Genomic DNA, 13,271 nt, shown 5'->3' on the forward strand with positions numbered 1-13,271 from the left:
TCATGACCTGAGCCTAAGGCAGATCCTTAACGACTGAGCCCTCTAGGAGCCCCCACGCATTACCTTCTAACACATTAAAGAACACACTTGTTTTGCCTAACTCTCCTCCTAGAATGCTTGCTCCAGAGAACAGGGATTTTTGTTTCTTTTGTTCCCTGCAGTTTGCCCAGCGCCTAGTACAAGTCTGGCACACAACAGATGCTGATTACGTATTTGTTGAATAAATTAGATTGGCAAAGATGACAAATTAGATGGTGACTTGATTGGCAGGAGTGCAGGGAAATAGATACTTTCGCACGTTACCCGTCAGAGTGCAAATTGGAATTGCCTCCTTGGAAAGCAATCTGGCAAGATCTCTATTAAAATTTTTAAAAAGGCCTTACCAAGACCCAGCATTGAGCTGCCAAGTATTTACTCAATAGATACACATGTCCAAATGTGTAGTTCAAGGATGGTCAGTGGTGCATTATTTTAATGAGAAAAGGCCAGAATGAACTGAAATGTCAGTAGGTAGGGGTCTGCTTGAATAACATGGGAATCGGTATGACCGTACAATAACCTTTAAAATGACAGAGGAAGATAGACCCGTATTGCTGTAGGTCTCCATGATCTACTGAGTGGAACAAGCCAGGGCGCAAATGTGGGATGTATGCTACCATTTGGGTTTCAAAAAAAAAAGGAGCGGGCCGGAAGTACACATACTTACAAGTTCGTACAAGCATACATACGTTTATAAATAAGCACATAAAGAGCTCTGGAAAATTGCAAGAAGCTAATGACAGGGGTTGCCTGTTCTGTGTTTTAGGGGCTGGTGAGCTTGAAAACAACTGGAAAATTACGGGGAATGCAGTACTTTAAAAAACCCGCTTCTGGGGGCGTCTGGCTGGCTCACTGCGGGAAGCTTGGGGCTCCTGATCTGGGTTCGAGTTGGGGCCTGATGCTGGGTGTGGGATTACTTAAAAACAAAACCAAACAAACCGCTTCGCTAACGTTTCAATCCACGCTCTTCTGCTAGCTTTTACTCCGTGTGGGGCTGACCTGGTAAAAAACGTGCCCTCCACTCTGCTTCGAAGACACGGAGTAGGAAGGAGGACCTTTTATTTCCTTGGGGAGCGAAGCCAATAAAACGTCTGAATGGAGTCCGCCCAGCCTCGTGCCCTGTCACTCCAGGGCAAGCCTCCTCCCTCCCCCAGCCCCGGGCGCCCATCGGAGGTGCCGGCTGCCTGGAGTCCCCGCTTCCTCCTGAGAGGGCAGCAGCGGAGCGTCTCGGGGACGCATGCGTCCCAACTGGCCCCCGGGGAATTAAAAGAAAGGGAGGGGGGAAGCCCCAACCAAACAGGCGCCCCAAACAAAACCCAAGTGGAGGAAAGCGCGCCGCCGCGCAGACCCCGGGCCCTGCAGGTGTCCCGGCCTCGCCCGCGTCCCCGGCCGCGGCGTGATGCGCACGGACCGGCCCGCGACGCCCGGGCCGCCACTGTCCCCGCACCTGGACGCCGGCCGGGTGGCCGCGCCCCAGCCGCGCTCGCTCGCAGCCGCGGCCGTGTCCCAGTGTGCCGGCGCCGCGGGGCCCCTCGCTCCCCATGGGGCCGCGGGACTGGCTGAGGACCGTGTGCTGCTGCTGCCCGTGCGGGTGCCTGGAGGAGCCCGCCGCGCCGGAGAAGGAGCCCCTGGTCAGGTGGGTGCGCGCCCCGGGGCCGCCGTCTGCGCTTCCGTGGCGGCGGCCGGCGGCGCGGAGCCGGGTACCCGTGTGCCCGTCCGAGCCGGGGAGGGGGGCTCGCTTCACGGTCGCACCGAGGCGCCCACTCAGCCCCTCGGCCTCCGCCCGGAGATCCTGTCCCGTGGGTAGGAGTTTTGTCCGCGAGCGCAAACCTCCGGAGGCGCGGGAGACCCAGGTGGACGCCCGCGGGAAGCGCCAAGGGAAGCGCGGGAGAGAAGTTGGCGTCGGGGTCGGTCTGGAGGACCTGCGGAGACCGTGTCTTTAATAGGCGTATTTCAGTGAAAAAGGCGACTGTGAGTTTCTAGTTCGTTCAGGAGAGAAGTTGGGTAGGGTGCCTTCAGTTTTATTACCAAAGAAAGACCATTATAAGTGACTGAGCCGCCGTAATACTTTTCACATTAAACAAAACAAAACAAAAATGCTTATTTCCTGTAGGGACAGCCTGTTCACTAGGATGTTGACTCATTACAGGTTCGGTTAGGAAGTGTGAGGAAATGGAACGCAGGTTGGCAGTGAGTGCGCTTAGTGGCTCTGTGGAGGGGGCCATGCGACACAGTTTTGTTCTGGGCTGTCATGTTAAGCAATTAATTTTGTACCTTCGCAGTGATGAAATGAGGGTTCCATTAGGTCATATTTAGGGGGTAGTTTCTTATGAAACCTGCAGCTAACATGATAAAGCTTTTCTAAGTTTGCAAAAGCATGATTTACCTTTTCTTACTCGGTCAAGTCCAAACACTTCCCTTGACTTAGGAGGTCTTACGTAACCCCTTGCTGCCTGTCCACTCTTATTTTCCAGTGTATTAAATACTGTGCACTCCTTGATTTAATCAGACAGGCATCCTTGCTGTTCTAGGGGCAATTCAACCTTCTTATTTCCCCCAAGCTTGCCTCAAGAAATGACCTTTATCCTCCCTTCCTGCCTTCCCCCCAACCAGCTAAATGCTGGTTCTCAAGCCACCCTCCACCCCCCTTCCCTGCAGCAGCTCTCTTTGATGACTCTGAGCTCATTCATCTCTCACTCCCATGACTTAGGATTTAGAATTCACCATCTGCCTCTCACTGTTTAGTGAGCGCACATGTGTGTAAATATATATGTAATGTCGGCTTTATATACAGAAACAACTGTACACATGATGCACAAACTTTTTTGAGCTCTTGCTGATGGTTTCAACAAGAAACCTAGACTATTAGGATAATATGGACAGGGAGACAGCTAGTCAACCACCCTCAGTCTACAAAGAAGTAAGTAACAATCTGGAATTTCATGCTTGCTTGTATGCGCAACTTGTCAGTATTCAGTGTAACGAGAATACAGTACTGATTCTCAGTGTCTTGAGTCTTTCCAGTTTTCCATCCCGATTGCTATTCGAGTTAATAGTTTTGGTTATTTAAAAATCTTCACCTGCCCGGTTTGCATTGGAAGGCAGTGAATTTTGTAAGTGATTTTAAGAAGACGGAGTCACTTGGGGCCAGAAGAGCCTAGTGTTCATGAGTCAGATTGCCTGGGGTGAAAATCCCAACTGGGTGACTGGGCATAAATTATGAAACTTATTTCTGCCTTAATTTCCTCATCTGTAAAATGGGGAGGACAGCAGTGTGTACCTCAAAGGGTTGCGGTGAGAAAGAAAATGAGCTAATCCATGTCAAGTGTTGAGCAGAGTGTTCTGACCCATAGCAAACAACCAATAAATTCTTGTTAGTGTTAATTATCGTTGTTATTCTTCTGAGCATGCGGATATGAGTGGACTGGTCTTCTGTGGCTTAGTGTCAATCCTGGCATCATTTCAGTGCAACCCCATTTGGGAAGAGCGGCCTGTTTGTGGAAGTGTGGAGCAGTGATAGGTGTGTGTATGGGGAACTGTATGTTCTTCCTTATTGAAGTCACCATGAGGTGTCATTTGAAATCTTTTTTTGTTTGTTTATTTATTTTTAAAGTGGGAAGTTCTGTGGTTTTTCATATATTCAGAAAGTTGTGTAATCGTCTCCCCTATCTGAGAGAGAACATTTCCCTCAAGTCCCAAGGAAATGCCACACCCCTTAGCAATCACTCGCCACTCCCCCTTGCTCAGCCCTAGATTTGCTGTCTCCCTAGATTTGCCTCTTCTGCAAGTTGCTTATAAATGGAATCTTAACACTCTGTGGCCTTGGGCACCTGGCTTCTTTCACTCCAAATCGTGTTTTTGAGTTTCGGCTGCATTGTAGCATTTATTATCACTTCATTCCTTTTTAAGGCTGAATACCCTTTTTATGTTTGGCTTCTTTACATATTATTTACCTGTTCACCAACGGATGGGCATTTGGGTTGTTTCCACTTTGGGGCTGTGATCTTCTGCGCACAAGTTTTTGTGTGGATGTAAGTTTTCAGTGACCTTGGGTATATCCCTAGAAGTGGGATGCTGGGTCATACAGGAATCCTCCATTTAACTTTTTGACAAACTGCCAGACTGTTTCGAAAAGTGGCCGGTTTGAAATCTTGATGTGGTGAAATCATGGGGCCAGATGGTCTTAATTTTTATTTTATGGAGACTTCTTTATGTCTTTTTTTTTAATATTTATTAAAAAAGGGTTTTGTATATATGCTCTCCCCCTAACTAAATCATTTATGGTGAGGTAATGGTTTTCAAGTTTTGTTTCAGGCCGCAAGGGAGCAGTGCTGGAAAGAGGTGTGGTTGGGGAATGACAAGTGTCATTTGTCTACATGGTCACTTGAGAGCCTCTTCCAAAATGCACCAGGGATTCTCGTGAGTTCAAGAAAAGCAACTCTGAGTCTCATCTCCTTTGCCAATCTGATCTTGCCTTTTATGTTTTGACCTCATTCTTTTTTTGGCTTTTCTAGAATTTTATACCTGAAGGGAAATGCCTGTGCCTTGTCTGCTTTGTGTCTGTGTTTCTCTCTGTTCTTCGTTTCCCCTTTTTCTAGAAAAAGAATTTCTCCTTTTTTAGGAATGCCTGAAAATTCATCCTGATACTGCCCAGCACTTCAATTACTACCCTTTGCTTTCTTTTGTGACGGGCACAAAGGTCTTGAAAGAGTTGTCAACTGTCCCCCCTACCCCCCACTTTCTTCCTTATCACCCATTCACCATGAAATCTGCTTTCTTTTTTAAAAATATTTTAAAAATATTTATTTATTTTCGGGTGGGAGAGGAGCAGAGGGATAGAGAAAGCCAGAATCCCAAGTTCCTTAGTGGCTCCTTGCAATGCAAGCATGGATGGACTTGGAAGTCCTGATGAACGGGGAGCCAGATTCTGGGCTTGATCCTAGGACCCTAAGATCACAACAGGAACTGAAATCAAGAGTCGAAGGCTCAACTGACCACCCCACCCAGGTGCTGTTGAAATCTGGTTTCTGGTTTCTGCCTGGTGGCATGAAAATTGCTCTCTTGCTAGTCACAAGAAATAGAAATCTGATGTTCTTTCGTTGGTGCGTGGGCCATACCTCTGTGCTGACCGTCTGCGCTTGCTTTCACGATTCCTCTTTCCCTGGCTTGTCTGATTCTCCGGTTTCTGCCTGTGATCGTTCCTGTCATGCTGGTCTCCCCCTGGTGTGTGGTTGCCAATGCCATATTTGTTAGATAGCCATCTTATTTTTTTTCCGACTTCTTAAGCTTTGCTCTGTTCTCCAGGCCCATTTCAGCTGCCTCCTTTGTGATGGAGCCTTAGAAAGTCTCCCCAAGCAGTTATGGCATCTCTTTGCTTTCTGTTTACCCCTTGGGTCTCTTATGGTTATGACTTTTCTAAGGGGGGGCTGCAACCGTAGCTTGATTGGAGGTTCTGGTCTAGATTAGAGGGGCTAAATCCAGCTCCCCTGACTCCTCCTGTGCCCAGCACAGTGCTCAACATGGAGTAAGAATGGAATAGCTCCTTTTTGATTGGTAATGATGATAATGCTATTTACTTGTTAATTTCCATGTGTAAATTTTCTAAAAAATGTATTTAAGACAAAACGCTGTGAAGACTAATAGAGTCAACACACGCATGCACCCAGCATCCCCCTGAAGAAAGCAGCGATGGAGTTGAACCCCCCAACGTATCTCTCCTGACTGCATCTACCTTCTTTCTTAACTTTCTAGAAATGGTGCATCCTGGGTATAGCTTATTGCACGAGTGAGATTTCCTTGCATACCTTCTGTTGTTAGTCATTCCTAGCACTGAATGAAATGGGTGTTACTTAGCTCCATTTGGTAAAGGAGGAACCCAAGGCTTAGAGAGTTTAAATGAATTCAGAATCCCAGTTGGGAAGTCGGAGAGCCAGAATTTGAATCCATGTCTGTCAGACTTCCAAATCCATGCCTTGCATTGTAAAAAAATTCAGAAAACTACCAAATGTTTTCCCAAAGTAACATAAGATTTATGCACAAGAAACTGGTGGATATCAGTAGCCTTGGCTCCTGTCTGTTTTGGCCCCTTTCTCCTTCCCTTCTTCCATGTCCTTTGTGGGTAAAGTAGAAGTAGAAGCAACCTGGCCCTGTGAACCAAGCCCAGGGGGAGTTAGGAGACCTGAGTCCTAGTTTCAGCTATTAACTGACTGTGGGATTTGTGGGGGTGGGGGTGGACCTCCCTTATCTTCCTCAAATTCTACTTTCTTCTTTTGCAAAATGAGATCAGACTTTTTTTTGGTAATTTTATTTTATTTTTTTTTCAGTGTTCTAATATTCATTGTTTATGTACCACACCCAGTGCTCCATGCAATACATGCCCCTGTTAATACACAACACCAGGCTCACCCAACCCCCCATCCTTCCAAAATCCTCAGTTTGTTTCTCAGAGTCCACAGTCTCTCATGATTCATCTTCCCCTCCAGTTGCCCCCAATTCACAATTCCTTTCCTTCCAATGTCCTTCGTGTTATTCCTTATGCTCCAGAAGTATGTGAAACTGTATGATAATTGACTCTGCTTGACTTAAGTTCACTCAGCATAATCTCTTCCAGTCCCGTTCATGTTGATACAAAAGTGGGGTATACATTCTTTCTAATGGAGACATAATACACCATTGCATATATGGAACACATCTTCTTCTTCTTTTTTTTTTTTTTTAAGATTTTATTTATTTATTTTTCAGAGAGAGCGAGCAAGCACAGGCAGACAGAGTGGCAGGCAGAGGCAGAGAGAGAAGCAGGCTCCCTGCCGAGCAAGGAGCCCGATGTGGGACTCAATCCCAGGATGCTGGGATCGTGACCCAAGCCAAAGGCAGCCGCCTAACCAACTGAGCCACCCAGGGGGCCCTGGAGCACATCTTCTTTATCCATTCGTGTGTTGAAGGGCATCTTGGTTCTTTCCACAGTTTGGCAACTGTGGCCATTGGTGCTATGAACATTGGGGTACAGATAGCTCTTCTTTCCCTGACATCTGTATCTTTGGGGTAAATACCACATAGTGCAATTGCAGGGTCATAAGGCAGCTCTATTTTTAATTTCTTAAGGAATCTCCACACTGTTTTCCAAAGTGGCTGCACTAACTTGCATTCCCACCAACAGTGTAAGAGGGTTCCCCTTTCTCCACATCCTCTCCAACACTAGCTGTTTACTGTCTCGTTAATTTTGGCCAATCTAACTGGTGTCAGGTGGTATCTCAGTGTGGTTTTGATTTGAATCTCCCTGATGGCTAATGATGATGAAATTTTTTTTATGTGTCTGATAGCCATTTGTATGTGAGATCAGACTTTAAAAAAAAAAAAGATTTATTTGTTTTTAAGAGCGAGAGGTTATGCGAGCAGGGGAGAGGCAGAGGGGGAGGGAGGGAAAGATGCCTCAAGCCGACTCCTCGCTGAGCTCGGACCTCAGTGCTGGGCTCTATCTCATGACCCACGACCTGAGCTGAAATCAAGAGTCCCACTCAAGCGATTGAGCCACCAAGGCGCCCTGTGGGATCAGACTTTGATGTAGGATCTTGCAGGGCTGTCCCAGGCTTGATGCAAATTCTCCTCCTCCTGTGGGCTTGTGTCCACTGACATTGTTTGACTTGGACTCCAGGGCCAGCGAGACCGTCTGTGGTACAGGGAGAGAACCTGAGGGCCCAGGGCATATGAAGCACAAGCAATTGTCCAACTCCTAGCTGCTCACGGCTGTTTCACCAGCAAATAGGTGAAGTCATCTCTATTGCCAGGAAGCTTGAGAACAGGTCTGGAGAAAGGACGTAAGACCTGACCTTCACACCAGGCTTTAGGGCTGAAGAAAGCAGAGGTTTTGGTCAGTCTCTGTTTTCTTCCCTTCACTCCGATTTTAGGACAGAGTCATCTAAGACTCATCTTTTTAATCATCTTGGAAGGTTTGACATTCTGCTTGCCATTCTTCCCTGCCCTGCCTGTATTCCTAAAGTAAATAGTGATCAAAACCATAAGGAACCAATGTGCACTGAGGCCCAATGGATTGTTCTGGATTGTTCTGGAATGGCTAGTGGTCGATCATTTGTCTGTAAAATAGTGAATAGCTTTTGGGCTCAAGGTTTTATGTGACTAATGGAAAGAAACACATGGGGTGTTTATCATTAGTTTCCTAGGGCTGGCACAGCAAAGTACCACGAATCTGGTAGCTTAAATAAACAGAAATATGTTCGTTCACACTTCTGGAAGCTGGAAGGGCTCTAGGGAGAATAGCTTCTTGCAGGTTCCAGCTTCTGGTGGCTGCCGGTGTCCTTGGCTTCTGGCTGCCCACCTCCGGTCTTTGCCTCTGTTTCCCTCTGTGTGCCTCTCCTCCTGTCTCAAACACTCCTCTCTTTGCTCTTATAAAGATACCAGTCACTGGATTTAGGGGTCATCGTAAATCCAGCTGCAAAACCCCTATTTCCGGATGAAGTGCCATTTCACAGGAACTGGGGGTTGGGACTTGGACAGATCTTATGGGGGGACACTATTCAACCCACTACAGGGTACTTTTGGGAAAATGTTCGAGCTCAGAGCATTGGTTTTTATTTCACTTTTATAGCACGGCTTTCCTCCATCCGTGCTCAAAGCATGCCTTGCCATATAAAAATTGCCCTGAGCATGAGTTGTGGCCCTTGAAATGTCAGACATGATTCTGGAAGCACAGCTGCAGTCAGCCTTTGAGCAGAGCGATGTCCCATCCTCCGGCCCCAGAGTCCACTGCTGTATGATGTCCCACGGGACAGACCTCAGAGATCTGGAAGAGCCTTCGATGCAACGTGAAGGAACTGGCATGCAAATGTCACACTCTAAAACCTGTTCACAAGGGTCCCTCTGAAGACTTTCGGGGAAGTACAGGTCTGACGCTCTCATTTGTATTCACGCCAATCTCTGATTTTTACTGGCTGTCGGTAACCGATAAGCACCACGACAGTCCAGTTGTTGAAAAGGCAAAGAAGAAAGGGAGAGAATTACAACCGTGGCTGAGTTTTTAATCGTGGGTCTCTCTTAAGCCACCTGAGTGAGCCACGTGACGAGCGACCACATCGCCTTAGCTCCCGGCTCTCCTCCACGACCTCTCCTCCACGACATCTTATTCTTTATATTTCCACTCGCTAGCATTGAACTCAGGGCCTGCAGCCCTCTCTCTCACTGCTGTCTGGATGGAGCTTATCTAACCCACGGGTTTGAGGGCTTTCAGCACTATGCTTGGGGGCCATTCCAAACAGTGGAATCACCAATAAAAAACACAGAAATGCAAAAAATCTTGGCACCAGATACATGACGGAAAGGACACTTGTCTGCACTGTGAGAGCTGAGCCTAGCAAGCAGGGCATCGTGCAGAGGAACCCAGCTGGTGACGTGCCCCTTGAATGCTGCAGAAGCAGCACCAGCATCGATCTGGGATGACAGACAGTTTTTAGTAAGTGGGTAAGTGTGCGAACGTGGGAACGGTGAAGCGGAGCCGTCTGCAATCCCCACTTGATGGTTGAAGAAACTGAGGCTCAAGAGCTTCAGTGACTTGCTCATAGGCATGCTTGGCTGAGCTGGGATTCAAATCCTATTATATTTCATCACTGTAGAAAGAGCGGGGACTGCCTCATATGCAGGGAGATGTGCAGCTACCTGCTAACATGGTGTGTGCTAGAAACTGTGTTTGCAGCATCGTTAGAACCTGGGGTCGAAAGCCCTAAGCTCATGTTCCTGTGTTCGGGCTGCCCGTGGGAAAGCAGGTGCCCATGGGAAAGAAGGGTGGGGGGTTAAAGACATTCGGGAGGCACTCAGCACCAGCTCGAGAGGAACAATAATTCTTTACATGTGTGGAGTTTTTCATTTCACAGTGTGGACTCACATGACCTCCGAGCTGAATAAATTATCTTCCACCCTTGGAAGGGCTTAAAGAAACGTTGGCTGAAGAGTTCGCGTCAGTGAGCTCTCTCGGGCTGTCCCAGATGGCCTGACTTTCCCCATAGTGTGCTGCCGGGCTCCCCGAGCTGACACAGCTGGGCCACGACTTCCTGTAGAATCTGCAGCTTCAAAGCCCGGAGCCCTGGACTGGACCATGATTCCTAGGAAATGCTTGCAGAGGCACAAAGGATTCCTACTGCAGGAATCAGCTCCCAGCTCGAAGAACCTTTCGCAAAGCCTGGATGCTTAACCTTTTCGAAAGCCAGAGGGGAGAGAGGCAGGGGTCAAAGGCACAGTTCCCAGACTGGGCCTCCAGTCCAATGGGTCGGAGGTGAATGCTTTACCAAGAAGTCAGCCACTCAGGGTGCATAGAGGGATGACTTTTAAAGGTTTTCTTTCCAGGGAACCTCCAGTGTCTCTCTTCCCCTTTCGTGAATTGCATGAGTCAGTCTTAGTGACACTGGAAGTTCCAGAGAAGATGAAATTTCTTTCTCTTACGCAGCCTGTGATCTAGGTTTCCAGGAACTTTTTTTTTTTTTTTTAAGATTTTATTTATTTATTTCACAGAGAAATCACAAGTAGGCAGCGAGGCAGGCATAGAGAGAGGAGGAAGCAGGCTCCCTGCTGAGCAGAGAGCCTGATGTGGGGCTCGATCCCAGAACCCTGAGATCATGACCTGAGCTGAAGGCAGAGGCCTAACCCACTGAGCCACCCAGGGGCCCCTTCCTGGAACTTTTTTTCTCTAGATATCTTGAAGTGATCTTATCTCTTCACCTTTGTTTAGAGAGTAAATTCTGCTTCAGTGCTGGGTAAAATAAATTTATTTGGTTAACGATGGAAGTCTTTTTTAGTCTGGTTGATACATATTTGTTTGGTGCCTTTTATGTACTGTGCACTCTGTTCTTTTTGGGGCCCTACTTAAGGAATAATGTTGGCGAGGCAACATGTATCTAAAATACCCCCCTAAGAGTTTACTGAATTCCCTCAATTACTATTTTTTTCCTTAACTTAAAAAAAATTCACATCTGTATATGCGTTATCAGAAACTAAAAACGTGTGTGCCTGGGTGGCTCAGTGGGGTTAAGCCTCTGCCTTCAGCTCAGGTTATGATCTCAGGGTCTTGGATTGAGTCCTGCATCAGGCTCTCTGCTCAGTAGGGAGCCTGCTTCTTCCTCTCTCTGTCTCTCTGCCTAATTGTGATATCTCTCTGTCAAATAAATTAAAAAAAATTAAAACAAAGGAAACTAAAAACATATAAAAATAGCTACAGTATAAACAACAGCTATAAAGTAACTATACTTATAGCTACCATCCGGGCCAGGAGATAACTATGGCTAGCCTCGTACCCTCCACCCCAGATTCTATCTAGATTTTTGTGATAGTCATTTCCTGTCTTTTCTTTAAGGCTTTACCATCTATGTGTGCACCTTGAACATGTATTTTAGTTTTGCCTGCTTTTCAGCTATACTCAATGACATCCAACTGTGCAAGATCCATCCAGGTTGCAGTGTGTCAATTAACTTGTGATTCTCGGTTTCTGTAGGGTATGCATTTTGCTCACCCATCCTACTGTTGGTGGACTTTTGGGTAGTTTCCACTTTAGGACTGTCACACCAGGCTCCGATTTTAAAGTCAGCACATCAGGTGAAATTTTTCTTCCTTCAGCCATATGGACCTTCCCTTGGGTCCTCAGATACACAGAGCATGCTCCTGCCTCAGGGCCTTTGCACTTCCTGTTCACCTGCTTAGCATGTTCTTCCTCCACTTACCTGTGTGGGTAACTCCCTCACTCTATCCAGGTCTCTGCTCGAAGTCATTTTATCAGAAAAGCTTCCCTGACAACCCGTTTTAAAACAGGCCCCCACCTCCTCCCTCTGTCCCTTCATTCACCTGGTATTCCTGCTAGGCCCGGAGCATCACCTGATACAAATGTATGTACTTATTGTCTGCTTCCTCTGGAGAGATGATGAGCTTCACCTTTGTGAACTGAAATAGCTAAAACATGTTGAGAGTTTGTCTGTGAGTCTGGAGACAGGGATTTCCAGCCTCATTTCGACCATTCAGAGCCCTGTGAACTTGGGAAACAACAATTCATCACTCAGAAAATATTTATTGAGCATCTCCTGCATGCCAGGAGCTGTTCTGAGCCCTCTGATACATCACCCCTGGGCCGAGTAGGTAGTGATCCTCTCCTGCTTTTACTCTAGTGGGGGAGGAAGCAGCCAACGTAGTAAGTAAACGGGAAGAGAAACATGTACAGGGAAAAGAAAAGGAGAGCATGGGCGGGGGAGCATGCTTGCCATTTTAAGTAGATTGGTCAGAGCAGGCCTCATGGAGGAGCTGAGGTTTAGACAGATGTGGAGGAGGGGAGTGAAGGGGGCATGTGGGTATCTGGGGGAAAACATTCCAGGTAGAAGGGACAGCCAGGGTGACTGGGCGGTTCAGGGAACAGCGAAGAGGCCAGAGTGACTGGGGTGTCCTATGGAGCCTAACAGAGCACTGAATGACTGGCTTATAGTCTAGGTCAAGTGGGAGCCACTGCAGGGTTTTGACGGAGGGGTGACGTGGTCTGATTTACACCGTAAGGGGATTATGTTGGCTGTTGTGTTAGGGACAGACTTGGTGGGGCGCAACGGTCCAGCGGTGGTAGAAACAGTGAGTGAGTGGAGGGAGTCCTATGCCAGATGGGAGACCGACCACCCTGGCTCGCCAGACCCCAGACTGTGCTGGGACGTGCCAGTGCCTGCCCCTTATATCCTTGGCTCAGAGTGGTGGGAGATGGATGTGTTTTGCATGTAGAACCAATGGGAGTTTCTGATGGCTTGGAGGTAGGGGATGAGAGAGCCAAGAGTGACGTCAGGATTTTGGCTGGAGCAGTGGGAAGGATGGAGTGTCCAGGATCGGACTGGAGGCTGCTGGTGGGGAGGTCAGGTGGGACAACCAGGTGCTTGGTTGTGACCTTGTGGAGCTCAAGGTGCCTCTCACAGCTCCACAGAAATGGGAAGGAGCAGCACGTGGAGGAGTCTGGGGACACAGGTGTAGACAGGAGAGGGGGTGAGGTGAGTGGGAAGAGCGGGAGCAGAGCAGACCGAGGACTGGGTCCCGTGCTCCTGACTGCTTCCCAGGCTTCTTGTCAGGGCCGTCTTCAAGCCGGGAAGCGCTGGGCGCAGGCAGGAGACGTGCTGTCCTGGGGCTCTTGTTCAGCCCTGAGGACAGAAGGCAGGAGGGCGGGGGCCCAGCGGGCAGCAGGGCCGGAAAAGGGGCCCCGGTTGGGGCTTTTTTTC

The 13,271-nt window shown here is 48.0% G+C and overlaps 1 protein-coding gene across 1 annotated transcript in view; it reads left to right on the top strand.

Annotated features, from left to right (window-relative positions):
- Positions 1-1,190: 1,190 nt before the first annotated feature.
- The window catches only part of MREG (melanoregulin), a 61,055-nt gene continuing 48,974 nt past the window's right edge, over positions 1,191-13,271 (top strand). The window contains exon 1 of the mRNA XM_082689104.1: positions 1,191-1,675. Within this exon, the coding sequence (XP_082545230.1) occupies positions 1,581-1,675 (95 nt within the window). The 5' untranslated portion in view covers positions 1,191-1,580. The remainder of the gene's footprint in view (positions 1,676-13,271) is intronic.

The sequence above is a fragment of the Mustela nivalis genome, assembly GCF_964662115.1.
Source record: "Mustela nivalis genome assembly, chromosome: 11".
Classification (NCBI taxonomy): Eukaryota; Metazoa; Chordata; class Mammalia; order Carnivora; family Mustelidae; genus Mustela; species Mustela nivalis.